The sequence below is a fragment of the Mesocricetus auratus genome, unplaced genomic scaffold (genome assembly GCF_017639785.1).
Source record: "Mesocricetus auratus isolate SY011 unplaced genomic scaffold, BCM_Maur_2.0 Super-Scaffold_100010, whole genome shotgun sequence".
Taxonomy (NCBI): Eukaryota; Metazoa; Chordata; class Mammalia; order Rodentia; family Cricetidae; genus Mesocricetus; species Mesocricetus auratus.
In genome coordinates, this window is record NW_024429194.1 from 64,673,468 (window position 1) to 64,701,046 (window position 27,579).

The window sequence follows — 27,579 nt, forward strand, 5'->3', positions numbered from 1 at the left end:
GCCTCAGGGCCGGGCCTCCACCCCCGGCGCAATTCCCGCTCCGACGGCAGGGGAGGCGGGAGCGGGCGAGCGGCCTGAGAGTGGTGCAAGGACACTCTCACACCAAGGGTCATTTGCTCTTTTTCCCCCGGGTGGCTAATTTATTTTCGAGCCCGGGGAGGGGGAGGCGGGGCGGCGAGGCAGCTCCGAGGGGCCGGGCGAGCTGGGGCGGGGGCGGGGCGCTGGGAGGGGCGGGGCGCGGGCCCGGAGGGAGGGCGCTGGGGGCGGGAGAGGGGAGGAGGGGTGGGGGTCCTGCCTGCGGGGGGGAGCCTGGGCCGCCCCTTGTCCAGCCACCCCCACTGCCCAGTCCCGCTCCCGGCCGCGGCGGCCGCAGCAGCCGCAGCAGCAGCGGCCCCAGGATGGTGAGCGCCGCTGACCCCCAGCCCTGGCCCGTCGCCCCCGGCCCGCGCTCCCGCCCCGGTCCCTGGGCCGGACGCCCCCCCAGGCCGCGCACACTCACCTAGGACCCGGCCGGGATGCCGAGGTACGCGTCGCAGGCCCGGGCGGGGGCAGGCGCGGGGGAGCGCGGGCCGGCTGGGGGTCAGGGGGGGTGGCGACTGTGCGGTCCGATGTCCCGAGCTTTGTCCGCGGGCACGGGGCCGTGCGAGGCCCGGGGAGGGCGGGGGCTGGGGAGCAGAGGGCCTAACTAGGCGGAGGTCGGAGGGCAAGGCCGGGAGAGACCCGAGCGGGTGCGTAGGAGCCCAGGGTCATTTCCCGGGAGGAAGGGGGTGACCAGAGATGGGATCGCCGCCCGGCCGCAGACGGGCATCCGCTTCGCTGCCCGATCTGGAGCCCAGGCGGTGATGGTAGCGAGCGGCGGGCTCTGGGGAGTCTGCGGGCTTCGGGAGAGGGAGCCAGGATTTGCGGGTTCGGGTCCCAGAAGGATCCGGCGGCCGGAGCCCGAGGGCCGGCCCGCAGGCCCCTCCCATTCCGTCAGGTCTTTGTCCAGCGGCCCCTGTGTGTGCGGGAGGGGGTGGGGGCTGGGTTACTGGCCTGGAGATTCCCCAGCATCGTGACGGGGCAGTGACAGGAGACTGAGGCCATTTCGGTCCCTGCGCCCCTAACGCACACGCCCTTCGTTTCTCCTCAGCCCGGGACAGCAGTCCCAGCTCTGAGTTGGGGTGTTGCACGAAGCTGCGCTTACTTTCACTCGTGGGCCATTGGTTACCCGGAGCCCCCCGGAGTTCCCAGCTCTAGCCAGAGCCCCTTAAACTTCCCCACTCCTAGAGCCCTCTTCTGGTCTACGCAGAGATTCCCATTTCCAGACCCTTAGATCGTTGGGCACACAGTAAGAGCTTAATAGATGTTGGCTCCCTCCCGGACCTTTCTGGTCCAGTGGTTCCCGATGGCCCAGGGCCTGTGAGCGTTCTACGCCGGGGAGAGCGAGAGCAGCCTGGAGCCTGCGCCCCGCGGCTGCCCGGAGTGCAGGGGTGGGTGGGCGGGTGGGTGGGCTGTTAAAGGGACGGTCACTAAATCAGGATTAGGCCGTGGGGCTGTCAGGCTGCCGGCCCAGTCTCCATGGATACCTAATTTGGAGGAGAATAGAGGACGGAAGAATGTTTGTGTTGTCCGCACGGGCAGTAGAGGCAGAGCGGGCTCCGGCTCTCAGCCCCGCAGCTAGGAATGGGGGATCTGCTCCCATCCCCGTTCTGGGTTTACAGTCTGGGAGCTTCTCGGCTCCCGGGGTTTGACACCTTCCCCGGGGTCACCCTATATTTGAAGTGGGTCCGGAGATGCTTCGGTCCATAGGCCTCTGACTGCATGGGGAATTTGCGAACCCTTCCAGTCCCATCCAAAACCCCTGAGCATCCTTCCGGAACCTCCGGTCCCCCAGAACCTCTAAGTTGGGTTTGAACGCCGTTCTCTGTTGGGCTTTAGGTTCCCTCCCCCCCCCCCCCGGACAGTCGTAATGGGCAACGAGGGGGTGCCGAGCTGCAGCGCCCTAGGGTTTGAGAGCGGGTATTCGGCCTTCCCAAGCTGCGGGCAGGGGGCGGGGCGGGACTTTCTCCAGTCGCCCGAAGAAAGGGGAGGGTCTTGCTTGGAAGGCCCCGGAGGATTGTGTGACAGGCCTCGTAAATCCCCTTTACCCATATTTAACACCATTTCATTTATTTCCACTTGATTCCATTGGTGTGCAGAGCAGCCAGAAGCGACCCTCATTGCCCTTGATTCCATTGGTGCCTGCACCATCCAGAAGCGACCCACACGCCCTTGCTGTACTGTCTTCTGGGGGAAAGCTCCTCTGGGGCCAAAGGGAACTTAGTAGTAATGCGCGATTGGAGTTGTTCCTTGAAGGCCCAGTCCTCAAGACTTCTCAACCTCCCTAGGAGGAAGAAAGGGAGACACAGGGATGATGTGGTGGGTCTTCAAGGTTCTGCATATTCTTTGGCTTTGGTGAAAACAGTGAGTGGCCAGATTGAGGATCACCTAGCTAGACAATTCCAGTACACAGCTCAGATGAAGGCAGGGGAAAGGGAGGCAAGAGAAAGGAACCCAGGCACCAGTGTGGTGTTCCAGAGTCCATTCCTGCCTCCCTCCTGGTCATCCATGGCCACAGCTTTTTATGGATCAAGAGCCCCTCCCCTCCCCTCCCCTGCCTGGCTTTATTGCTGAATCTCAGGCTCTCCACGCAATTTCACGCCTCTCTGCCTCTGCTCCTGCTGTTCCTTCAGCCAAATGCTTTCTCCATTGTCCTGGTCTTGCCACAACCTTCTCATTCTTCAAGGCCCAGCTAGGATGCCACATATCCCCCTCTGTAGCCTCCCCAGAGTCCCCAGCCCCTCCCTCCCTCCACAATCTCCTTGCCCTGCACCTGTGCCTCCCTTATTTCGTGACTGGGTCCAAACCAGGTTTTGCCTCCAGGAGGTCAGCATATACACGTATGGCCCCTGCCCCACCGGCATACTTTGTACCATTTGGGTGCCCATAAATTTCAGTTAGGTGAGGAAAAGGAGTTTTGTGACGATTTTAACCAGGTGGTCTGCAAAACCTGGAGTCTGATCCTCCTGGGTGGTGGTACCCCTAGGTGGCTCAGCTCCTCCTTTCTTCCTCCCCTTCTCCCCTCCTCCTCCTTGGTGACCCTCTCCACCCCCCAAGTCTGGGGAGGACTTTGCCCCTTTCCTTCCCCACAGACCAGCATTCTTTCTCCGCCATTATCATCCTGTTAAACAGAGAAGCCAGTCAGGGTCCATATGGATCACATTAACAATTGCTTATTATCTGGCTGGCCTCCCCCTCTCCCACCACTAGTTCTTACTGATGCAGCCCTAGGACCCAAGGAGCCCTGCCTTCCCTCCCCCCACTACTGGTCTTGGAGGAGGTCAGAGGACAGGTTGGTTGGCTGCCCTCTCCCTCCCTGACCCCTCTAGCTGAATTTTGCCTCTTCTTGCCTTGGCACTCAGTGACTTCATCACCTTACTTAATGGAAACCAGGCTCTACACTGAAGCCTGGCTCAGGAAAGTCTCAGGGCTGCATCCTGGAAGGTGACCAAGGACCAAGGCCTGGCACACCTTTGGTCTGTTGCCTTGAGAGCCCTTGCCTGCCAGTGGACAGAAGTCAGAGGCGGGGTGAACCTCATCCACCCAAAGTCCTAGTCCTGATCAACCCTGCTGTCTTCTGGGAGCTAGAGGGTCTTCAATGTGACCCTGAATTCCAGGGCTTTCCCTGCAAGGAATCAAGAAATGGGACTAGAGTAAACCTGAATGTGAGGGCTCACACCTCTAAATCATAGCACCAAAGAGGAGAGGGAATTCAAAGCTAGCCTGGGTTACATAGTGAGTTACATATCATCCTGGGCCACAGAGTGAGACCTTGTTTCAAAACCATCACCACCATCAACAAAAAAGGGCTGGATATGGTACAATGTATGTTTGGTAACCACCCACACCCAGAACAAATAAGTAAACAAACAAACAAAAAACCAAGAAATCTAATGGTGTTTCCTGGAGCCACAGCTGATTTAGCCTGAGTTGCAGAATGGCTGAGTGGGCTGAGTGGAGCTTATGCTTAAAAACGTGAAAGGGAAGTCTAAATAGAGGTGGTAGGGGCCTTTAAGATGATCTCTTCTGGGGGTCTCTAGGCTGGAATTTAGCTCAGTAGTAGAACTTTTGGTTAGATTTTAAGGGTCCTGGGTTAGATTCTTGGCCACTGGGTAGGTGGGCTTTGGGGGTGCAGCAAACTGTGGGTCTCTAACTTTTGATTTACAGGGAGGTTAATGAAGGTGTCCCCGGTAAAGTCGTTGTCATTAACCAACACCACCATATTTGCCTTCTCCTTTAAGGAGGACCCTTGGGCCCCTGAAGCCCTCCTCCAGTCCAGCCTCTCTGAGATTCTGAGCCCAGGCTCTGGCTTGCAGCCTAGGTCTCCTGGCACCCTTGCTGGGTACTCACCTCACGGCTCTGTTACTGGCATGAACCATAGCAAGCACCTCATGAGGAACTGCTGATACAGCTTTCAGGTTGGAGGATTCACACTGCTTTCGTCTCTGTGTGGCTTGGAAAGAGGCTGATGGAAGGCTTTTATTGCTTCAGGGTCCGCTTGTCTCCAGGAACAAGGGGCAGAGAAAGCTAACTTCTCAGAGTGCCTCCTGAGGACCAGGGCAACTGTGGGAACCTTCTGTAGCACTCAGGAAGTGGTCGGTTCCCCTGGGGAAGTGAGCAGGGAATGGTGATTGTCATTGTGGCCACAGCAAGGGGGCAGAGCTCTAGTCTTGAATGGCTCAGTCCATGAGGCCTGTGATTACAGTTAAGGCGATGTCTGTCTGGCTGGCCACACCAAGACCCTGCAAGAATGCAGTTGGCACCATGCTGCCCTCCAGTTCCTAACTGTGACGGTTTTAAAATTTAGCTGCTAACTGTAGGTGGGCAGGAGTTCATGATGAAAAGCTGAGCCCAAGTCCAATCTTGTTTCATTTTATTAATTGATTTATTACAGTACTGTAGCTTAAACTTGGGGCCTTGCACATGTTAGGTTAGGGAGCTCTGTCCCCACACCCCAACCCCAGTTTATGTCACTAGTCCTGGACCCCACTCTAAGGACAAGCCTCGAACTAGTGTCCCTGCTTGTGTTAGCCTGGGAAAGTCTGCCTCTTAGTCTCAGGATCTTTATTTTAGAACTGGAGATAAGAAAGAGCCCCACAGTGTTGATGTGTGCCCTGGTTTCAGTTTGCCTCTTTGTCTATGCACTATATGCCCATCTCTAGTGACCTACTCAGTGACTTAGAGCCCAGGCACTTCAGAGAGCCACCTCCCGGGGCAGGAGTAAGAAGATGCATGAGTGAAGGCTCTGGCCCCACAAGGCTTGCCCACACCAACTCTGAAAGTCCCTCCTAGGCAGCATCAGGATAGAGAACAGGGCTCAGGAGATACAGGCAGGGAGCCAGCATAGCTTCCTGAAGGAACTGCAGAGACAGAATCCTGCCTTCTTTTGTCCCATTCAGTACCTGGCACCCTAAGACTAGTGACAAGATTAGTCATTGACACAGGGAAGAAACTACATTCCATTGTTTGACCCCTGTTTGGATCCCTACCTTCTGTGGTGACCCAGCACTGCAATGTCCTGGGTGTGTCTCAGCCATGTTCCAAAGAATGCCAGCCAAGGTCCCTGACATTTCTCCCCTACCAACTGGGCATTCATGCCTGGAGTCAGGATCAGTCTCCCTCAAAAACTTCTTTACCTTTGTTATTTATTTGTTGATTGTGTGTATGTCATTCTGCAAATGTGTGGAAGTCAGGAGACAACTTAGGGGAGTTGGTTCTCTTCCCACTGTGGGAGTTCTAGGATCAAACTCAGACTGTCAGGCCTGGCAGCAAGTACCCTTACCCACTGAGCCATCTGGCTAGCCCCTGGAGGCTGTCCTAACAAAGCCTCATGCTGAGGGAGGGTGTGTGTACCAGACCCCGTGGTCACTAACCCTTGGAGATCCGGTAGCCATTCATCCAATACCCATTTAAAAAATATGTGGTGTCACCTTCAGGGACCAGCAAAGAGGCAAAAGGACAGGTGTGGCCACACAGAGCTGTACAGGGTGTTTGGGGAGAGGCTGTGAGGAAGGCCAGCTACCGTAACAGGAATTCTGGGAAGGGGCTTTTCCTGGGGAGGCTGTGTCAGTGGGAATCAGCAGGCAACTAGGACAAGGGTCACTTTGCAGGCCTGTCTCCCTGAAGCGCTGAGTTCTCTTTTGACCCTTGGATGCTTAAGAGTCTGGGGAGGTGTTTGTTCCCTGAGGTCATAAGGGGGAAGCCCCCAAAAACCCCAGTGGTCACCACCCCACCCCCGCATCCTATGGCTCTATCCCCTCTCAGTCTGCAGGCTGGTGTCTGCTGGGGACACGGAGCCCTCTGACCACCAGGAGAAACCGCCTCTTCCACCTCACTCTGTAGAGACACAGTGATTCAGAGATGGTTTTACTCTTCAGAATTACCAGAAGCTAGGGGACTTACCATGCATGGGCGTTTATTTGAAATTCCTGTGGCTGAGACATTCAAGAGTGTAGGGCAGGCTTCTGGCAAGGACGTTTATACTGTGGATGGGCACATGTGTGCAAGGCACAGGCAGAAAGAGCTGGCCAGAGATAACTGTCCATCCTGGTGATGCTGTTACCCAATCCTTAGGAAAGAAGAAGAGAAAAGAAGAGGAAGACCCTGTCTTACTATGTAGCCCTGGCTGGCCTTGAACTCACAGAGATCTGCCTGCCTCTGTCATGAATGCTAGGATTAAAGGCGTGAACCACCGTGCTCAGATCCCACTCCTTGTGGGTGGGAAGCAGTGCTGGGGAGTGAACCGGGGACCTTATACGTGCTAGGGGTGGACACTCCACTGTTAATTCACGACCTGGCCCGGCATGATCCACTCATGAGAGCAGATCCTTCATGGTCCAGCCACCCCTTTAAAGGCTGAGGGTCTCTTGTCTGTTTCCTGCTTTTTTTATTTAACAGCTTTTTAAAAGACAGGGTCTTACCACGTAACGTAGGCTGGCCTGGGGCTCACCTCAAGTTTCCAGCAATCCTCTCACCTGAGTTTCCCAAGTGACATTGGGCCGTCACACCCAGCTTCAGCATGAGTTTTAGCAAGGAGCCCCAGACTTAGAGCACCAGGCCCTTTCTCTAGAAGAGCTTCTTCCCAGGCAGACGTGTCCTTTGGGGGTGGCTCTCTTCTGTCTCTTGTTTCCTTGCAGTTACACAGTCTTCGGGCCTGGATTTTGGGTCCTCAGCCCCTCACTGAGAAAGATGGCACTTTGTCAGTGGGTTGGGGGGTGGTGCGGGAGCCTAGGAGTTCCGCTTGGGATACGCTGATTGTCCAGCAGGTACCCACCCCTGTGGGAACTGCAGGGAGCACCCCAGAGGAGGGGAGAGCCCCAGCATTGATGTCCAATGTCCCTGTTGGTGGGGAGCATAGCATTTCCAGTAGAACTCTCAGCTTCACCTTTCGTGAAGCCAGAAACCCCCCATGGAATTTCTGCTGTTTGTTTTCAGAGTGGGGGGAATGGTGGTCACTTCCCACTGAGTGTGACAGTGACTAACTACCACCTGGAGTTAACATTGAGGCCAGAGCTCCTCAGACATGGGCACAGGAACAGTGCTGAGCTCTGGGCTTTATCGTAATCTGGGGGGAGGCTTCCTAATGGTGAGGGAGGCCAAATAGCACCGAGGAATCAAGTGATAGTCTTCTTAGCTGTTAAATCGAATGGCAGCCCTGTTCTACCTTGGGGACTTACACAAGGGAACTGTGCCTTAGTTTCCTTATCTGTCACATAGGAATGCCACTCTTGGACTCTTGTGAAGACTAAATATCAGGCATATCATATATGAAGTGGGTAACGTGTTGAGAACTCTGCCGGGGCAAGCAAAGGGTTGTCAGTGGCTACTCAGCCTTTGCTTAGCATCCTCTCCCAATTTCTCCTGCCGTCTCTGTCCCTGTGGCCCTGCAGCTGTGGGAGCCACCCCCTTGAGGACAGCTCTCCCCACTCAACACCCAGGTGGACCGGCCAGGCTGCATAGCTGAGTGACTCAGTTCAGCACCCCAGGGCTGGGGAGAGGCTGGGAGGGCTATCTGCCTGGGGATTTGGAGGTGGGCTGCCTGGGCCTGTTTCCTCACCTTTGGTCAGGCAGGCACTGTGGGGGCGTGTCTCTCATTCACCACCGTGCACATCTGAGGCCAGGGAAAAGGGATCAACCAGATTTTAAACCTTTTGGAGGCCTCATGTCCTCCTACACCAACTCAAGGCATCCAGATCCTAGGTCTGGCTGAATGGAGGGGAACATGGAGTCTTGGAGGAAACTCCAGGTTCCTGGCCCAAAGCTTATGTCCCAGGACCTCTGAGAAGTTCATATATATATGTCAGTTTTCCAGTGCTACAAATACAATTTTATTTGTACAATGAAAAGTGTTTTTGAGTACGGATTAGACTTCCCAGCTGCCAAAAGGGTCTATGGCTTAAATCTGGCCAAGAGCCCTGACAGTTCCTTGTCTCCTATCCATCCAGTGCCAAGTCCCTAAGGAAGGTGATCCTTAGGGGCATACTCACCAGGAGGCAGGCTCTGCCAGAGAGCAATGACACCCCCTCCCCCGCTCGACAGCAGCCAGTGAAGGCCCCCTTTCCTACCACCTGTGTCAGCCCCACAGGTATTGAGTCCCCACAGCCTGGTGCTGATTTGAGGTCTGACAGCACAGGGTTCAGCTATGGGGCCTTGAGTACCTGAAAAAAAACAAAAAACAAAAACAAAAACAAAATTATCTCCAGAAAGTAGTTACAGAAGCTGAAGGTATGGTTCAGTGGAGTGCACACTTCTTTTTTATGAAATGCTGCTGCTGGGCCGTTGTTTGAAGCTGGGGTTCCAGAAGGCCTTGTTAAAACAGTAGTTACTATTATGGAGCAGTATGGACTAGCCCCCTGCTGGAAGGCCTCAGTGTCCTGCCCCCCACACAAACCATTTGTATCTGGGAGGTGTCAAGGCGGGGAAAGGATAAAGGGTGGGCGTGGGGGAGAGCAGCTTGGGGTGCTTGGCTAGACAGCTTGCTCTAGGGAGATTCACGTACACTGAGTATTGAGCAGGGAGGGGAACTCAGTTTGAGGAGTGACAGCGGCTGTCAGTAAGCATCAGAAAGGTGAGACAGTGAAGCCGGGAGTCAGGGATGGCCTCAGAGTCAAGTGGAATAGCAGCTTGGGAGTTCCCCAGGGCGGACCTTGGGAAGGTGTTGGGGCAGAGGGCCTAGACAGACAGCCTGGCAGAGTGAGCTCAGATGGTTCAAGAGAACAGACTCCTGTGGCTGGAGAGGTGACAGTGACAAGTCTGAGGCTGGATTGATCTGACCAGGGCTTTTAGAAGGGATTCTGTCTATTGCTTGTTAGAATTGGCTTTGTGCTTGGGACTGGGGGACCTCTCTGATAGCCATGCAGAAGAAGGACTGGAGAACAGAGGCAGAGGTTTCAGACGTGGGGCCAACTGTGGTCGACTGTCTCAGAGAATGTCAGTGGAACTGGGTGACTGGCCATAGGGGCTGTGGCTTCCGAGTAGTGACAGTCTTAGGTGAACAGGAGGACTCTGGAGGGGGAAAGTGGGGAAAGTGGAGTGTTTCCTGCATCATGTGGAATCCAAGGCCTCTGGACACCCTGGCAGGCCCTACAGTTTCCTACCTGGGTTCTTGGCTCAGGAGCAGTGGGATGGTTTGATCTGGTCACTGGACTCTCAGGAGGGATCTGAAACACAAGCAGTCCATCTTGCCTGGGCAGTTGCACAGTGACAGAAGGGACATTATGAGAACCCTGGGGTTCCCAATGGACAGAGGTCTCAGGACACAGGCTAGAGGGGCAGGGGCCGGCTATGGTAACCTGGGAGCCTGTATTCTCAGGTCCAAAGATGGGTGAGGGCTGTAGACTGTGCTGTCCCAGTACCCAGCCGAAAAGTTGGCTTTTCTCCGTAGAGTCACCCCTCAAACCTGCTGGGGGTTTTGTTTGTTTGGTTTGTGTGTGCATGTTTTGTTGTTTGTTTGTTTTTGTTTTCATTTTTGTCTAGGAAAGCACTCCCTCTCTAGGACTCTTCCAGGCCTCCGAGGTGCTGGTTCAAACCTGCCCTGCCCTGCCCTGCCTGCTCAGTCTCAGCTGCCAGCAACATGCCTTGAAAGTGTGTGGGGCCTACGAGCATTCTGCCCTCCCTGCAGAGGAGAGACAATCAGAGATCCAGACATGTGTCATTCATCCCATAGGCTGACTCCATGGCCTGTGTTCACTCTCTGCAACCGATACACTGTGGGAAGGGAGAATGCTGTGACCCCTCCCCCACAACCATCCTCTGGGCTTCCTAGAATGGCCTTAGATCCCTAGCCCCTGGTCACTCCTGCTCTCTCAGGTCCGTGGTGGGTCTCAACTGTACTGCGTAAGGACTCTGGGAACAGCGGAGGAGGGAAAAGAGAGGAGGAGGGGAAAGAGGAGGTGTGCTGCTGTAGAATGCTTATACCACAAACCCCCTCCTATGGTGGCTCCCAGAGGGTGTGCAATGGCCTCCCTCTGTCCTTTGGATGGGATGGGGATGGGACGCAGGTTCTTTTAGCCATTGAGAACCACACTGGGTTATACTTATCCCTTTGTGCGCCTTCCTCAGGACCCAGGAGTGATTCCTGGCTGACTGCCACTGTGGCGAACAGCAGTGTGGTAGGATGGGCTACACTGCCCCCCAAATTGTCCCTAGCTCAGGACTCACTCTTCTTGATCCAGGGGACACTTGTGCCTATTCCTGTAACCCATCTCCAGCAGGCAAGAGGCAAACACAGGTCAGCTCTGGTGAGCCCCACTGAGGTCACCTAGAGTCTGAACTGGCAATGCTATGTTTAAAAGAGAATGCTGATTAACCAGGATGACTTCTCTTACTCAAAAACATGGGCTTAAGGCAGAATGATTTGTGCTTTCTTTGGGGGAGACACGGGGGTCCTAACTAGTCTGGTTCCTTCTCCTTGGCTTCCATAGGGAGATGGCTTATAGATGGCTTATAGCCCTGACAGCCCTGTCCTGGCAGGAAGATGGGTGGTGGGAGGGTAGGGCTTAGGACATTCCTCAGCAGGGACAGTACCTGGAGATGCTCATCAGAGAGCTGGGTGGAGAGCTGGGAGAGGGGGGCAGGAGAGAGAGGCCCTTTGAGCTGCAAAAGTGATTAAGCCAGGCCTGGCAGCCTCAGGGCAGCCTCAGAGAAAAGAGCTGTGATTCACTGAGGTGGACAGAGGTTGCCGGGGGCCTAGCAGAGGTATCCTCAAAGGCAGCCAGATCACAAGAGGCACTGGCAGGTTCCTGAGCTTGGGGTAGGGCTGCGTTGGATCAATGTCGTCCTCTCCGTCTCCCCGTCTCCCCGGCAGCCTTTCGTCCTGTCCTGTGTCCAGCTTCAGGCTCCTCAGAGTGTGGGGAGGGGGGTCCGGGAGTCACCCTGGCCTCCTGGGGTTGTGGACAGGCTGTTTGATCAGTGAGTGTGTAAATTGGAATTTTATGGATTGCTTATTTAGGGTTGGAGCGGAGGCCCCCAAATTCCTCTGAGCCCCAGAATGTAGAATGGGAGGGGGAGTCGAGCTCCCCAAAGGCCCCGCCCTCCTGCTGTGGCTCTTCCCGAGGCCCCAGGCTTTGTCAGTGGAGGCCAGAGCGGTTCAAATGTGCTAATACATTCCCTGAGGGCTGCTGGACAGTGGGACTTACTCGTCAGAGCTGTGATTGGTCAAAGGGGGTTTGTGGAAGCAGCTGTGTGTGTGTGTGTGTGTGTGTGTGTGTGTGTGTGTGTGTGTGTGCATGCATGCTCCTGCATGTGAGGGGGTTGGGGGATGTCTACTCTGCTCAGACCACTGGACAGAGACAAAGGATCTTCAGCTAGCCTGGAACAAGGATTAAACTCAGAACAAGTCTTCCCTTACCTGGTCCAGCTGATGAGGGAGCCCACCTGTCTGTCTTTACATCTCCACCTGGGGGGGGCTAGTGTGTGTGTGTGTGTGTGTGTGTGTGTGTGTGTGTCTGTTAAGTGGGGGGACTGGGTTGCATCTGTTGGGATAATCCCCCCCACAAGATTCTCCATTGCTTCCCCCCCACCCAATCACTCCCCTGGAAGAGATTCACTTCAGTCCAAGCATGGCCAGACAGCAAGGCTGGGCATGGACTGTCCAGGCCTCAGGGGACACAGCTGTGACCCCCAGACTCTGTTGTCATTTGACAGTGCTTTCACTGTGGTCACATTTCTCCCCCTTTGCCGGCCCCCATCTGTCCTTGGGATTGGATGAGGATGAGGATGAGGATGGTGGGCAGGGTGGGGGAGGGGTGCTTAGGAGCTGATGGGGGAGGGAAGCACAGCCAGCCCGAGGGCCAGATGACAAACTGCCCTGTCCTACCTTGTGTCCTGCTCTTCGGCCTGCCCCTCCTCTCCTTGGGCAAACCAGACAGGCTGGGGGAGGGGTTACCCCAGTGAGGCTGAGGCCATCTCAGGGAAGCTGCAGTCCAGAGAGGCTGTAAAATCACAGGGAGGTGGAAGGGGCAGCCTGTGTCCTGAGGAAGGCCACAGGAACCTGGGGAGCTGCCTGTCACCATGGTCCCTGACAAAGCTCAGGCTACAGAGCAGAGCCCTGGTGGGGATGAGAGGGACTCCATCCAGAACTTGCCATAGTGATGTCTTATACAGAGCTGACCCCACACATGACTGTTGAGTGTTTGGAATGTAGCCAGTGCTGTTGTGGGACTACATTTTAATTTTATTATGTTTTAATGGATTTAAATGTAAATAGTTCCCTGTGGCTGGTGACTGTTTTTGGACAGTGTGGGATCAGAAGCGGTGGGCTTTAAGTGAAGTGTTTGGGAGCAGGTGACATCCTTGCCTCGTCCTGGCTGGGTGGCAAGGCGGGAGGACCCTTCCTGTCACCCCATGCTCCTGCAACTTGCCCCACATGGAAATGCTGTATGCGTTCTCTGTGGCTGCCTGTGTGGGCCTGAGCTGCCTTCCAGTGACCCTGCATGGGTCAAACAGACACAGTGGTAACTGGTGACTGAAAACTCTAGATGTGAGAGACTGTAGGGACTCCAATGGGGATGCCAGCCTGAGGAGGCTTCCTGGAGGAGGGGGCAGGATGAAATTAGATTGGAGTAGAGAGGCAGCCAGGGCATGGGCAGGTGGCTGGGCCTTGGAGCCTAGTCCTGGACTCTCCTGAGCAAGGATGATGCTGGAGCAGGGCAGAAGCATGGGTTGAGTCTCACTCGACTTTTAACGGCTATTATAACATTGGGAGAATCCCTGTTCCTCTCCTCCATGTGAGATGAGAGCCTCTGCTGGTGAGCACTGAGAAGGGAGACCGATATTAACTAAGAGTTTTCAAATCCTGCTGGCCCAGAAAAAGTGGAAGGCTTACTCCTCAAGGGTGCCAGCCCCTGACCTGGCCTCTCAACAGGACAACAGATGGTCACAGCTTGGCTGTGGCCCTGACCGAGGACACAGACAGGGATTCTTCGCTGTCCCCTCCCCCAGCTCGTGTGTGTGCACACAAGGCCCAGATGGGGGCCACTTGGCCAGCTTTGCTCTGGCTGACCCCCTGCTGTTTGGCATTTGACATATGAGGAGGCCAGGGGCAGTACCCCCCACACCCCCACCCTGGAGAGGAGCCAGGCTGGCGGGGAGGCCTCACTACCTCCAGGAAGCAGGGTCCCAAGGGCCCTGATCTCTTTACCATGTGTCCATGGCCTTTGATGGGAATTCCATTGCCCCCTTTGTCTTCTCCTGGAGGTCTGTGGGAGGGGAGCAGAAGACATGAGAGAGGAGGCTGGATGGGTCCCAGGGGCCTGGGATGGGTGCTGAGCCCTTTCCTCTGGTGTTCTCAGAGACACAATGCCCTCGCCATCCATCTCTGGCTTCTCTTGCCATCCTACCATCTTAGTGAGACACTCCCATTTCCTTATATGGAGACAGAGGTAATTTTGGGCCTCTTTGTCCGACCCCCATCTATCCATCCATCCATCCATCCATCCATCCATCCATCCATCCATCTTCCCATCCTCCCATCCTAAAACCTATCAAGAACTTACGGTATGCCAGGCACTGTCTTAGCTGCTTGCGAGTGAACAGGGAGGACCACAAAGCCCCTGCTCTCATGGGGCTTCTTAGTGGTGCCACAGAGGACAAAGTAGAAGATAGCTCCTATAGGACGAGGCTGGCAAGAACATCAGGATGAGGGGACAGTGTGTGAAATGAGGTGATAGCTGAGTTGTGAGGGTGCTCCCAATACAATTGCAGGGAGAATGAGTGTCCTTGGATAGGAGGACCAACAGGTGAGGGAGTGACAGGCAGGACTTATGGAAACAGATCTGTTAGGACTGGTCAGGCCTAAGAATTCCAGCTTTTAATCTAAGAGGAGTGGGAGCCATCAACACTTATGGGTCAAAGAACTGGGGCAATGGCTCAGTCTTGCAATTGTGAGGACCTAAATTCCATTCCCCACAAAAATCAGGTGCATTAGTGTAAGTGAGTAATCCCAGCAAGGGGAGGTGGAGACAGATGGATTCCTGCAGCTCATTGGTCAGCATGGCGGAGACAGATGGTGGATTCCTGGAGCTCATTGACCAACTAGCTTAGCCAAGTCAACCAGTTTTAGGTTTATCAGTAAGAGATGTTGTCTCAAAAAGGTGGAGAGCAATTGAGGAAGACACTCAGCATCAACCTCTGACCTACACAACACACACACACATACACACAAACATGCACACACACACACTGCACACACGCGCGCACACACTGCGTGCACACAGCACACACTACGCATACACACTGCACACACACTACACACTGCACACTGCACACACCACACACACACACTGCGTGCACCTGAGCGCACGCACGCACCCCAAAGAAGAAAAAAGCTTTTGATGGAAGAATGACGCAATCAGACATGTTTCAGAGCATCTCTTTGGCTAGCAGAGAACAGGGTGGGCATCAGTGCAGTGACTGGGGTGAGGGGAAGATGTCTAAGGGAGTGCTGGGATGGGTTTCATCTGTACACATTTTGAAGTCAGGGACAATGGATTTGTTGGTCTGCAGTGTGAAGAGAATGATGATAGGTGGCATCTGCCTGAGCAGTCTGAAGGGAGAAAGCTGCCCTCTCCGCCGTGGAGTAGACGGGAGTGTGTGGAGGATAGTGTAGGGTGGGAGCCAGAGTTTGATTTGGGGACAAGCTTTTTTGTCTTGGCATTTTGAGGCAAAGTTTCGTGCAGGTTGGCTTCAAACTCCTTATTTAGCTGAGGAACTCCTGAATCTCCTGCCTCCAGGTTCCAAGTGCTGAGATTATGCAGGCGTGTGCTGCCATGCTCAGCTTTAAGATGTGCTCATTGTGGCAGTTAACCATTGGACTGGAGGCAACATGTGCCAGCCATAGTGGAGTACAGCTAAGAAACCAAGACTGCAGGACCCTGCCTAGGTAACATCTACACACAAGTGATGGTCATTTAAAAACATTATTTTATTTATTTAGCTTGGCTGTGATCATCCACAGACCCTCATGGAGAGAGAAGTCAGAGCCCAGGCCTGTGAGTGTGTGGAGGCTGGTTAATGGTGTGGAGCGCAGCTGGAGAGGCAGAGAGAGGTGGAGTCAGAGAGTCTGCTGGTCTAGTACCTAGGTCAGCAGAGCCAGATGTGGAGTGCTGGGCCTGAACACAGAGCTCGACCAGGTTGAAGATGAAACTAGAGGAGAGGAATCAGAAATACTAATCTGGGCAACTTTCAAACTGTTGGTTCCGGGAAAAGTTTTAAAAAGCAGGCAGAGGGTCCGGTCAGAGGGAGAGCAGAGCCTATTGTGGGCTTTGCCCCCAGCAGTGGGAAAAAAAACACAGCATGTTGTGGGCTGATGAGGAGGACATAGCGGAGAGGGGGAGATTGGCCCTGCAGGAGAGGAGGGAATCTGGGACAGTGACACTGAGTGTAAAGAGGGGGAGTCAGACCAAGAGGAAGCCCACACACAACTCATCAGGCTATCCTCCCCCTGTTCTTGTGGCCATGAAGACTTTATCAGCCTCCTCAAGGAGGTAAGGGGTTAGCGATGGAGGGCATGGGAAGGATGCATGGAAGAGACAGGACCCCCACGGACCCTGATGGACCTGAAAGATTTGGTGAGCAGAGAGGACATGGCAGGCGTAAGGTACTAAATGAGCCAAAAGCCCGTCTGTGGTTCTGAATGAGCTAGGCTGATTTTTCTATCTTTTGGGAGGGATGGTGGCTTGCATTCTTTTGTTAGGCCGGTGCCCCTCAGCAGAGAGACCTGTGTTCTTCACAGACAGTTAACAAAGGATAAGCAACTTGGATAGAGGCGAGTGGAGAATCAGCCCATAAAAGAGCTTTTGGGCCTGGACCTTCCGTATTTCCCCATTTATGCCTGCCAGCCCAGTGCTTGTTTCTGTGCCCCGCTGCCTCACCCCCTTCTGCAGCTCCGCGATCTTTACTCTGGGCCAGGGGTAAAAGCAGGGACGGTGGGGAGGGTGGCCCCTGCTCCCTCAGAACGCTGCTCCTTAGTTGGATCATGAATCTTGCCATGGTGGGTGCAGAGGGAAGAGATCCCCTTTGTAGGGCCGACCACACCCGGTGGTATTGTTCTAGCCTCTGCAGACGTCTGCTTACACAGATGGAATGGTAGTAAGCGAGAGACTGGCGTGGACACTGCTTGTGTCCCTTCTTATCTTGGGCCTGGAGTCTATGCCAAGGCTCCGATCTCCGCAGACTCATTTTGGGTGATGGCCACAGCTCCAGATAGCCTTGGCTGTCTCTGGAATTCGAGATAAATCTTTTTCTCCCTCCCCCACCCCATCCCTTTCTTTGCTATTCAAACAAAAAATCAGCCGGGCAGGACTGGAGAGATGACTCAGTGGTTAAGAGCATATACTGCTGTTACGGAGGACCCAAGACTGGTTCCTGTACCAAGGTTTTCCTTGGGCTACCAACCAGCTCACAAATCATGACAGGGAGACTTACTAGTTTTGAATGCTTGACCTTTGCTTAGCTCTTTTCTGGATAGCTCTTAGCTGAAATTAACCCATTTCTCTTCATCTACCTTTTGCCCCAGGGGGTTTTACTCTTCTTACCTTGTATTTTCACTGCTTCTTATGTCTGTCTGTCAGTGGTTGCCTGACTTCTTGCCCCGGTGCCGTCCTCGTTCTCTCTTCCTCTCAGTCCTAGAGTTCTCCTATTTATTCTCTCTGCCCGCCAGCCTCCCCTATCCTTTCTCTGCCTAACTATTGACCATTCAGCTCTTTATTAGACCAATCAGGTGCCTTAGTCAGGTAAGGTGAAACAGATGAAACACATCTTTTCATAATCAAACAAATGTAGCATAAGCAAATGTAATACATCTTTGCCTAGTTAAAATAATACTTTGTAACAGGTTCCTAGCATCCATGTTGGGTGGCCTGTAAGTCTAGCTCCCTCTTCTGGCATCTGCTGGTACTTGCACTCATATGTACATAGCCCCACAAAGAAAGACATACACATATATACATTAAAAAAATCTTTTAAAAACCCTTATCAATAGGCTGGAGAGATGGGTCAGCACTTAAGAATACTGCTCTTCCAGAGGACCTGAGTTCAATCCCCAGCACCCATATAGCAGCTCACAACTGTCTGTACCTCCAGTCTCATGGGATACAACACCCTCTTCTAGCCTCTCTGGGCACCTCTTTGCACTTTGGTGCAAAGACCTACATACAGGAGAAACACCAATACACATTAAAAATGAAACAAAACAAAAAACTCTGTCAGCCATATCCCTGTGAGTTCCATTAGCATAAAACAAAACAAAACAAAAAACCAACCAACCAACCAAACAAACAAACAAAAAAAAACCCCAACAGTTATCAGAGCTTTAAGAATAGTAGTGATTTGTGTCAGGCAGTAGTCCTAGCACTTAGGAAACTGGGGGATCTTTATGAGTTCCAGTTCAGGCTCCAAAGCTACCGAGAAACTCTGTCTCAAAACCAAACAAAAAACCAAGCAAAAACAAAACCAAAAACCAAATAAAAAACAAAGAAAATAGCGATTTTTAACTTAATTTTTAATTGACAACAAAAATTTGAATGTTTTTGATGAATATACTGTTATAAGGCTAAATTACACTAGTTCTGTATGTCACTTCACATGGTTATTTGTGGTGAGAACATTTAGTTCTTTTGGCAGTTTTCAAGTATACAGTGCTGTGTTAGCTGTAGTCATCGGGGTCATCGGGATGTACACAGCCCTTGCCCATTCCTCCTAACTCAAATGTATGTTTTTGGCTGATTCTTCCCCATTCCTTCTTCCGCCTTCCCTCTCCCTTTCTTCCTGACTACACTCAGTTAGCTGATCGAGGCTGTAAACTTGGGTCACAGTTTGACCCAATCCCGCCTGTCTATTAGCTGGCACATGGTTGGTGGCACTTTGAAAGTGTTGGAAGGTTATAAGACAGTATATTTAGTAAATGTGGACCACGGTCATTTTTCTGGAAGCTTCTGCTAATTCCTAGACATGCACTGAGCCCCACCTATACTAGGTTCTGTGTCAGGCCCCAGAGCACCCCCCCCACCCAGAGCAGAAGGACCCCCTGTCCTTTTCTCTGTCCTGGAACTGGGAGAGAGGCTTCTGTGTGGTAATTGCAAGGACAGGGGCAGTCTGCCCAGTCTGCCAGGTCCCCATGCCACATCTCTCCTTTTTCAATAGCTGGGGGTTGGCATCAGGGGCAGGGTCCAGAGTAGTGAAGCCTGTTCAGGCTCTGCCAGGGACTGCAGGCCCCCTGGGACCTGAGTTGTAAGCAGTAGACAAAAAGCCTATGACAAAAGGCCTGTGGGAGCCTGGATGAATAGATTAACGAGCTCTCCATACGGAGGCCCCACAATGGGATTCTCCACTGAGGCCTTTTGTCCCAGGCTGAGATAATGGAGCTGGAGGAGGCTTGCCCAGAAGGGGGCATCAGCCCTCCTCCACTACAGCTGAGCTGAGTGGGGTCCAGACGCCCCTTCTGTACTATACCCCACCCCCAGGGTAATGGAATCTGGAGCCATTGGATTTCTGAGGTCTGAAGGGGCTTATGGAGAATGGAGAGAGGTGCTGACACTGTGTCCGTACAACTCTGTCTAAATCGTGCCACTTAATTTCTAAAGCAGCCCTTTAGGATTTTAGTGAAATGTTTGGGCTCCTCCCATGGCGCCAATAGTTACTGACAGTGTGTAAAGCATAGAGAGTCGAGCAGCTGGCTGGTGGCTACACAGTGACAGCGTGGGGTCTGCTGGTTAAGCTGTCAAAGCTTGGGCCAGGCCTGGGGCACCGGGACAGGACCGTGGGGCGCTGTGCGGCAGGGAGGCAGTGCGGGTCTAAGGCTGGTCGTGAGGGCTGAATCACTTCTTTGCAATCCTGAACTTCCTGGAAATGAGGAGTGGGGTTGTAGGAGGAACTTTATTCTTATTTCAGTAGCTCTGTAACCTCTGATTGCCATATCCCCGTGTATGACAAGAGGGCACTTTACCCAGAGTCCCGGCTGCCACTAGGGCAAGCCACAAAACCCAGCCAAGGGACTGTCGGTTAGCTCTGGTCCACGAGCAGTTGTGTGACTGTGTATACACAGGGGAAGGGACAGCCTTTTTGGGGCTGCTTGACTAGGAGGATACAAATTCCCCATGAGGTCTAAAGACCAAATCCACAGTTCTGGGAAACAACTATGTCTACAGAAAAATACTGAAGCCATTTTCTTGGGCTATGACTCCCTCCTCAGGCTGAAGGACAAAAGGGCTTGGAGACAGGCACTGCAGGAAGATGTCAAGGGCCAGAGTTTTGACTCCTATCCGTTGTGGAGCAGCTGTGTGATCTTGGAGAGGTAGGGCTCTCTCTGCATCTCCGTCTCCTGTAGGTTGGAGCAACAACACAGGGGAAGCACAGAGCAGGGGTCTATGAAATGGCATGAGGACCGTCTTGTCCTGTCCTGCTGGAAGGAGTCTTCTAGCCAGCTCCTTGCCCCAGCCCTCAGTCAAGTGACCTGTTCAGCCACTGAGTCAGAGAAGGGGACTACTTGGGACTTATAGTTTTTACTGCTTTGCATACATCATTTTACATCCTTAATCCTCTTATTATTATGTCCTTTAACCTGGAGAAAATGAGGTTCCATGAGGTTGGGTAGTCTGCTCAGGGTCCCCTGTAAGTGTCTGAAGGTGTCTGTGAAGCAGGTCCCCCTGATTCAGGGCTCCACTCTTGCCCAAGTCCTGGAGTTCCTCACCCCTGACTCTGCTGACCCAGAGCTTATGGGATAGAGTGAGTTGGGAGGGAGGGGGAAGGTTGACTGTGTGGGAGTATTAAGGGCTGGTAGGGAGGAGAGAGTTAGTGATCTCCATCCACCGAAGGCCAGGCTGGTGTGGCCTGGTCTGTGAGGAAGCAGCTGGGACCATTCTTCGGTGTGTATACAGCCCAACTCTTGCTGGGGACCCACACTCTCAAGGGCACATAGACCTAAAGCTGTACATACTCTTGCAGTCTGGTGTGCCTCCAGGATCCTTTCTGCTACCATTTTAAACCTGAAAGCAGATTGTGGAGCCTGGCCTCCCTCCCCTTTTTGTTTGGGCCCAGGCCTTAGGCACTGAGATTCAGATTCAGATCAGATCTTTCAGATCAGGTCTTTCCCCTCCCTAGGCTTGAGGGAAATGCCGTGTTCCAGAACTCAGCTTAGCAGAAGTTGCCAGAGGCGTGGCTCCTTGCCACACCTAAAGGACATGGGGCAGATCATGGTCACCACACGTACACAAGTTACCAAAAGAAGAGGCGCAGAGCCAGGCTGGCAGCTAGTGGGGACTCAGGGTCAAGGGAGGTCATTTTGGAGATGTGATGGATGAGTTACACTCACGGTGGGGAGGAGGTGGTATGCAACAGTTGGGTTGGACTGAAGGGGTTAGACTAGATCCTGTGTTGGGTCAAGATGGGGATCTACAGCTGAGGTGGGTGGGCTATCAGGTTTTTGGCCCACAAGGTGTATACAGATGCAGGTAAAGGTGGCTTTATTTTTCCCCTTTCCTGGCTAAAATGGAAAGACTGTGATCTAAAGTGTCTGAGGAGATAAGGCAGTGATTAAGTAGTATGGGGTGGCATGCCAGACATCAGGTCCCCTATAAAGAGGGCTGACTTTTTCAGAAAAGAGTGAGAATCAGGCTCAGAAGACAAGTCAAAGTGGAAATGGACTCCTGGGCCCATAATCTGATGAATGATTCCCAGGGGTACCTGGTGAAGGCTTAAGATTGCCTGGCAATCGGGCAGTGGTGGACCACACCCTTAATCCCAGCACTCGGGAGGCAGAGGCAAGCGGATCTCTGTGAGTTCAAGGCTGGGCTGGACCGATAGCCTCCCAAACAATACAGAGAAACCCTGTCTCATAAAACCAATAAATAAATAAATAAATAAAATAAAATAAAATAAAAAGATTGCCTGGCAAGGGAGAAGGAAACTCATAGAGACAAGTTCAGGCCTGGGCCTTATTGCGCCCTTCTCCTTCTGCAGGGTTAGTGTACTCAAGGGGACACAGTCTCCAGGGTCACAACTTTGTTCTGTATTGATGATCAAGGAGCCAGAGCACAGGTGATAGTAAATTGGGGTGGACCCTGGGTTTGATGTAGTAAAATGACATTTGCATTTGTGTAAATGATGCCACTTCCTGTGACCCCATCGTTGGATAAATTGTGACTTGATATCCCAGGAAACTGCCCCTTTGTCGCCTGATAATGGCTCTCATCTTTGAAAACCCCTTAGCAGGAGCTGGGAATCTGAACCCGTTTCCCTCACCTCTGTTTGTTCTTCCTTCGGGCTGCTGGCACTCCCAGAACTATCACCCTCCTCTTAAGTGCTAGTGCATAGCGCATGCCTTTTCTAGGTGGACCTGCAGGCCTTTTGGGCACAAGGTTGATTGATAGAGATGTAGGTAAAAGTGAAAATGGGGTCATTTCATTTTCTACGACTGTTTTTTGCTATGAGTCAAGTCACAGCCACAAAAGCAGTGAGAATGACCAGTCACTGCCAGTATGGATGTCTGTGCAGAACTGCACAGCCCTCTGCACACACACCCCGTCACTCCAGAATCCGTATTTCCCGGTCCTCTCTATACTATAGGCTCAGAGTGTGTAGTTTTGTAGGTGTGCACTGTACAAGAGCCTGGTGTAACTCTGTAGGCTGTGACATGTCTCCAGCAGGTGGCAGTAAAGTGACCGGCCGTGGTTTGCTCGACTTTGTGCTGCTAAAGCTGGTGTTAAACTCTAGGGGTTTGTCTGAGTGCAAGGACTGCAGGTGTGCATAACTGTGTCTGTCCTGCTAGCCCTGAATGTACTGTTCCTGTCATCCGGAGTGCACTGCTCCCTGTAACTGTTCGAGATGCCATAAAGACCCTAGCTCTTTGGTGAGTCCTTCTCAGCTAGGAGAGCCATGTTCTTCTGAGCCCCAGGGCTCCAGGCATGTTCCTCTGTTTTCTTAGGTCACCAAAGATGCTATTTACTTGACTTCTCCGGCTGGCTGAGCCATCCTAGCCACCCTTTAATCTAGCCCATGCCTCGTAAAGCACATAGCATTGCTCAATACAGTTTTTGCAGAGAAGCTAGAAGCAGTGCTCTGTAGTGTTTACCTGGCCTGCAGGGGCCTTGGGTTCAGTCCCTTGTGCAGCAACACACACACACACACACACACACACACACCACAAGCACATACATACACACAACCCACAAACACACACTCCAATACAAAGTTTGCGGAAGGAAGAAACGGCTAACTTGAGAAATAATCACCACAGAACTTGGGTCTGGGTGTGCCATGGGCTCATTTAGTCTTTGAAATTTTATTCGTCAGTCAGGCTGGCTTATTGGAGCCACATGCCAAGACAGTACTGTTCCTCAGGCCCTGAATCTCTCACCACTTCAGGACTCATGCCTTGATGGGTCCCAGAGGACAGTTTAGGGGCCAGCCTTGGGCCTCTTTGTTTGCTGTTAATGGTACAGAGACACTGAGATATCTCATAGATCTGCTCTGTGACCTATCCACACCAGGAATACTTGTTCCTTTTGAGAACCAGTGCTTTGCAAAGTGAGTCTGATCATACCTCCCTTTTTATTTGGGGACGGGGAAGCTCAGGACAAATTAGGGTCCACTTTTTTTAACCCCTCCAGTGCTGGTGATAGAACCCAGGTTCCTGAGCATGCCGGGCAGTACTTACTGGCCCTGGGATGCACTAATGTGACCAGCATGCTACCCCATGTACCTCAACAAACTATCTGCCCATCCCAAATAATGTTTGTGAGGTGAACGGCTCACTTTGGATGGAGCAGGAAGGAGTACCTGCCCAGACTCTGTAACTATTACAAACAGCAGTTGGCAGGCTTCTAGCTTCTTTAGGCAGAGGTGCAAAGAAATCAAAGGCAGGGAAATAAGTGTTGCTGGGTTAGGAACTGTGGTTTCCAGGGTCGATGGGCAGGATCACACACCGGAGCACAAGGTGAACAGAGCATCTTGGAATGTCTACCTCCTAGCCAGGCGCTCTGGGCCTGCCTCTCTATCTTTACAAACCCTGACACCCCTGCAGTGGCCAGCACATAGTGGGTGAGCAGCAGATATCTGTCACCCACGAGCCTCATATGGTTTAGCTCTTCCCCCAGCCTGACCCTTCCCCCAATAATGACCTTTGCTCCTTAGAGGGGTACAGCTGGTGTGGTGAGAATAACTATAGCCTGATGTGTGCAGTTAGGGCTAACCATGGCATTTCTGGGTTCTTCTTTGTGCCAAGGAAACTATTTAAAAAAAAAAACTAATTCTAGGTCCCAAGGGTGGGAGGGTAGCTTGTCATCTAAGTGTGGGGACCGCGAGTGGGTCCCCAGAGGCACTGCAGGGGCTGACCAGTCACCGCTCTTCTTGCCTGCAGCTCTGTCGAAGATGCACTGGACACCAGAACACGCCCAGCCCCTCAACCAGTGGCCAGAGCAGCATCTGGACGTCTCTTCCACGACCCCATCACCGGCCCACAAATTGGAGATGCCTCCAGGGGGCCGCCAGCGCTGCCACTACGCTTGGGCACACGATGACATCTCCGCCCTCACTGCCTCCAACCTCCTCAAGCGCTACGCTGAAAAGTACTCTGGAGTCCTGGACTCGCCCTACGAGCGCCCCGGCCTGGCCAGCTACAGTGACGCTGCCTTCCTCAACGGTGCCAAAGGGGACCCGGAGCCCTGGCCCACTCCGGAGCCACCTTACCCCTTGGCCTCGCTCCACGAAGGTCTCCCGGGAGCCAAGCCAGCCGGCGGGGGTGGGTCCGCGGGCCTCGGCGGCTCCCCGGTGGTAGCAGGGAACCTGGCTGAGCCGCTGTACACCGGCAATGCGTGCGGGGGCCCGTCGGCGGCCACCGAGTACGCAACGGGCTACGGGGGCGGGTACCTGGCGCCCGGCTACTGCGCGCAGACGAGCGCCGCTCTGGCCCCGCCGCCTCCGGCCGCGCTCCTGCAGCCCGCGCCGCCGCCCGGCTACGGGCCCTCGGCGCCGCTCTACAACTACCCGGCGGCCGGCTACGCAGCGCAGCCCGGCTACGGGGCGCTCCCGCCTCCCGCCGCGCCCGCCGCGACCTACCTGCCATCTGGCCTGGCGGCGCCCACGCCCCTGCCCGCCCCTGCGCCACCCCGGCCCGCGCCCTACGGCTTCCCCGCCGCCGCCACGGCCGCTGCCACCGAGGGCGTGTCGTTGAAGCGCAAGGCGGTGGACGAGGGCGCGGAGGCGCGCTACCGCAAGTACGCTTACGAGCCAGCCAAGGCTCCCGCGGCCGACAGCGCCAACTACCCCGCCGCGGACGACGCCGAGTGTCGGGGCAACGGGTTCCGCGCGAAGCCCCCCGGAGCTACGGAGGAGGGGACAGGCAAGTACGGTGGCGGCGGAGGTGCTCTCAAGGTCCTGGGCTCCCCCGTCTATGGCCCGCAACTCGAGCCCTTTGACAAGTTCCCTCCCGAGCGGGTCCCCGCCACCCGTGGAGGATTCACGGCGCCGTCGGGCGAGCCTCCCAAGGGTGTGGACCCGGGAACCCTGGAACTGGTGACCAGCAAGCTGGTGGACTGCGGACCCCCGGTGCAGTGGGCAGACGTGGCCGGCCAGGGCGCGCTCAAGGCGGCGCTTGAGGAGGAGCTGCTGTGGCCCCTGCTGAGGTCGCCCGCCTGTCCTGGAAGCGCTCGCCCTCCGCGGACCCTGCTGCTCTTTGGGCCCCGCGGCTCCGGCAAAGCGCTGCTGGCCCGCTGCCTCGCCACCCAGCTGGGCGCCACGCTGCTGCGCCTGCGCGGGGCCGGTCTGGCTGCTTCTGGGACCGTCGAGGGCGCGCGCCTCCTGCAAGCGGCCTTCGCTGCTGCGCGCTGCCGCCCGCCCGCGGTGCTGCTCATCAGCGAGCTGGACGCGCTGCTGCCGCCGGCGCGGGACGACGGGGCGTCGCTGAGGGCGCCGCTGTTGGCCTGTCTGGACGGCGGCTGCAGTGCGCGCACCGACGGCGTGCTGGTGGTGGGTACCACCTCGAGGCCCGCGGCCCTGGACGAGGCCACTCGCCGGCGCTTCGCGCTGCGCTTGTATGTGGCTCTGCCCGACGGTGCGGCGCGCGGGCAGATCCTGCAGAGGGCGCTGGCTCAGCAGGGCTGTGCGATGAGCGAGCGGGAGCTGGCCGCCCTGGTGCAGGGCACCCAGGGCTTCTCGGGCGGCGAACTGGGGCAGCTGTGCCAGCAGGCAGCGGCCGAGGCGGGCCTCTCTGGACTGCAGAGGCCCCTTTCCTACAAAGATGTGGAGGCTGCTCTAGCCAAGGTGGGCCCCCGGGCCTCCCCCACGGAGCTGGACTCGCTAGTGGAGTGGGACAAAATGTATGGCTCCGGACACTGAGGGTGGCGTGGGGAAGGCCACCTCCGCCTGAGGCGATGTCCTTGGCCCAAAGAGTAATGAATGTGGGGTGGAAGAGGGGCGCTCTGCCGGTCGATTTGTTTTTCATGGGAAGGAAAATGCTTCTGCCAGGCAGATCGATGCCATATATGCACCGTGTACTCAGGTTTCTCCTATTTATTGTGGATGGGACGTCGGTCATCTCCGCTGGGCAGACCGGGCACACCCGACATGAGCTGGCACCAGGGCCTAGGGAACTCCAGTCCTCTCTCCACAATCCTTTTGTCTGTCTCCTTGCCCTCTGAGCGGCTCACTCCTTTCCCTCCCCCTCCTTTTCCACCTTATCTGTAGTGTTGGCTTAGTTTTCTCCTTTGTCACTGACCATCCTCGTACTGTCCCTGTTCTTTTTGGCTCCTCCCACTGCCCCCCCCCGTACCACCCTTTGTGCTCCTCTGTGTGTAGCTAGCTCTGTGTCCTGGACCCTGGCCTCTCCTCCCTCCCACTGCTCACCACACTGCGGTGTCTCTTGGCAGAGTCACTTCGGCCCAGAGGCTGGGGTCGGGTAGGGAGCCTCACAACCCCTCATACACCACCCACCTGAAATCCTGGGTCTTCGGGGTGGGAACCAGGGGGAAAAACACCCAAAGAAGGGTTTGTTTTGTTTTGTTCGTTTTTGAGGGGAAGTCCCAGAAATGTAGGTTACTTAATATTTTAGGCCTCTTATTTTTGTGAGATGTGTAGGATTTGCTGTTTTTCGTTTTATTTTGACAACTCAGGAAGAAACTGACCTCAGAAAGAATGTTAGACTTTGCCTGCTCTCCTGTTACCCCCAGCCCCACCCCAGGGGAGCAGATTTTCCCAGAGCAGAGAGACTTGGGGCTGATGAGGAACACCAGACATGAGCCCCAGACTGCTGTTCCTGGGATAGAAGCAGAATGTATCTAAGGGCTTCCTCCCCGGGCCCAAGCAAGAGGTGAAGGGGGGCAGGGAGCCCCAGAGGGTGAGTGAGGCTCGCTCCTTTCTCGCCACTCTGTCCTCGGCTCCAGCTTGTCTGTGAAGGCTACAGAGAGCTGGGGTGCTCTTGCCCATGTCCTGCCTCAGAGGTGACCCAGGCGGGAGTTCTCAGGCCGCCTCACTGGATTCCCTCAGGAATGAAGATGGTCTAGCCAGGAGTCTGGCTGGGCGTGCAGTGCAACACTGACTACTAGGAGCCAGGCCACCTGTCCCTCTGGGACCTGTCAGAAAGTTCTGTGGGGTAGTGTGTTTACTTGTTCTCCTGGAGTGTGGGGCCTGGAGGGTACAGGCTGTTTTCCCATGGCAGAGGGACTAGAGCCCTCCTCTTCAAGCCCTATCCCTCCTCCTGTTCGTTCCCTTAATGGGGCATCAGCTGTTTAGCCCTTCAGACTGCTTCACAATGCGACGAAGGGACACTCCCCATTTTTGTCCACCCTTGCCCCCTGCTGCCCCTGCAGTTCCCCTTCACTGTCCGGGTGCCGAGGATGGCATGAGAGCCTCGGCAGGGGCCAGGGTGCTGAGGGCAGGCTCCGGCCTTGCGTGTGAACAGCAAGGCTGCTGTGCCTCCTTCATCCTTGTCCCTGAGCCTGTCTCTGGAGCCAGTCAACTGAAGGCAGGACTCAAAGCAGGTGGCCCAGAGTGCTGCTGCAGAGACCCTCGGTG

The 27,579-nt window shown here is 54.6% G+C and overlaps 1 protein-coding gene across 3 annotated transcripts; it reads left to right on the plus strand.

Annotated features, from left to right (window-relative positions):
* Positions 1 to 323: 323 nt before the first annotated feature.
* On the plus strand, positions 324 to 26,063 carry Fignl2 (fidgetin like 2). 3 transcript variants are annotated; one of them, XM_040753781.1, is made up of 2 exons: positions 324 to 523; positions 23,930 to 26,063. In XM_040753781.1, exon 2 carries the CDS (start codon positions 23,941 to 23,943, stop codon positions 25,903 to 25,905), a length of 1,965 nt encoding a protein of 654 aa, XP_040609715.1. In that variant the 5' UTR covers positions 324 to 523; positions 23,930 to 23,940; the 3' UTR covers positions 25,906 to 26,063. The 3 variants fall into 3 exon arrangements, with proteins under 3 accessions (XP_040609715.1, XP_040609718.1, XP_040609717.1); XM_040753784.1 differs by lacking the exon at positions 324 to 523 and adding an exon at positions 17,613 to 22,420; XM_040753783.1 differs by lacking the exon at positions 324 to 523 and adding an exon at positions 17,613 to 19,867.
* The last annotated feature ends 1,516 nt before the right edge of the window (positions 26,064 to 27,579 follow it).

Excerpts from the sequence above, each read along its gene's own strand:
- Fignl2 (XM_040753781.1), top strand. The coding sequence starts at position 23,941 with ATGCACTGGACACCAGAACACGCCCAGCCCCTCAACCAGTGGCCAGAG.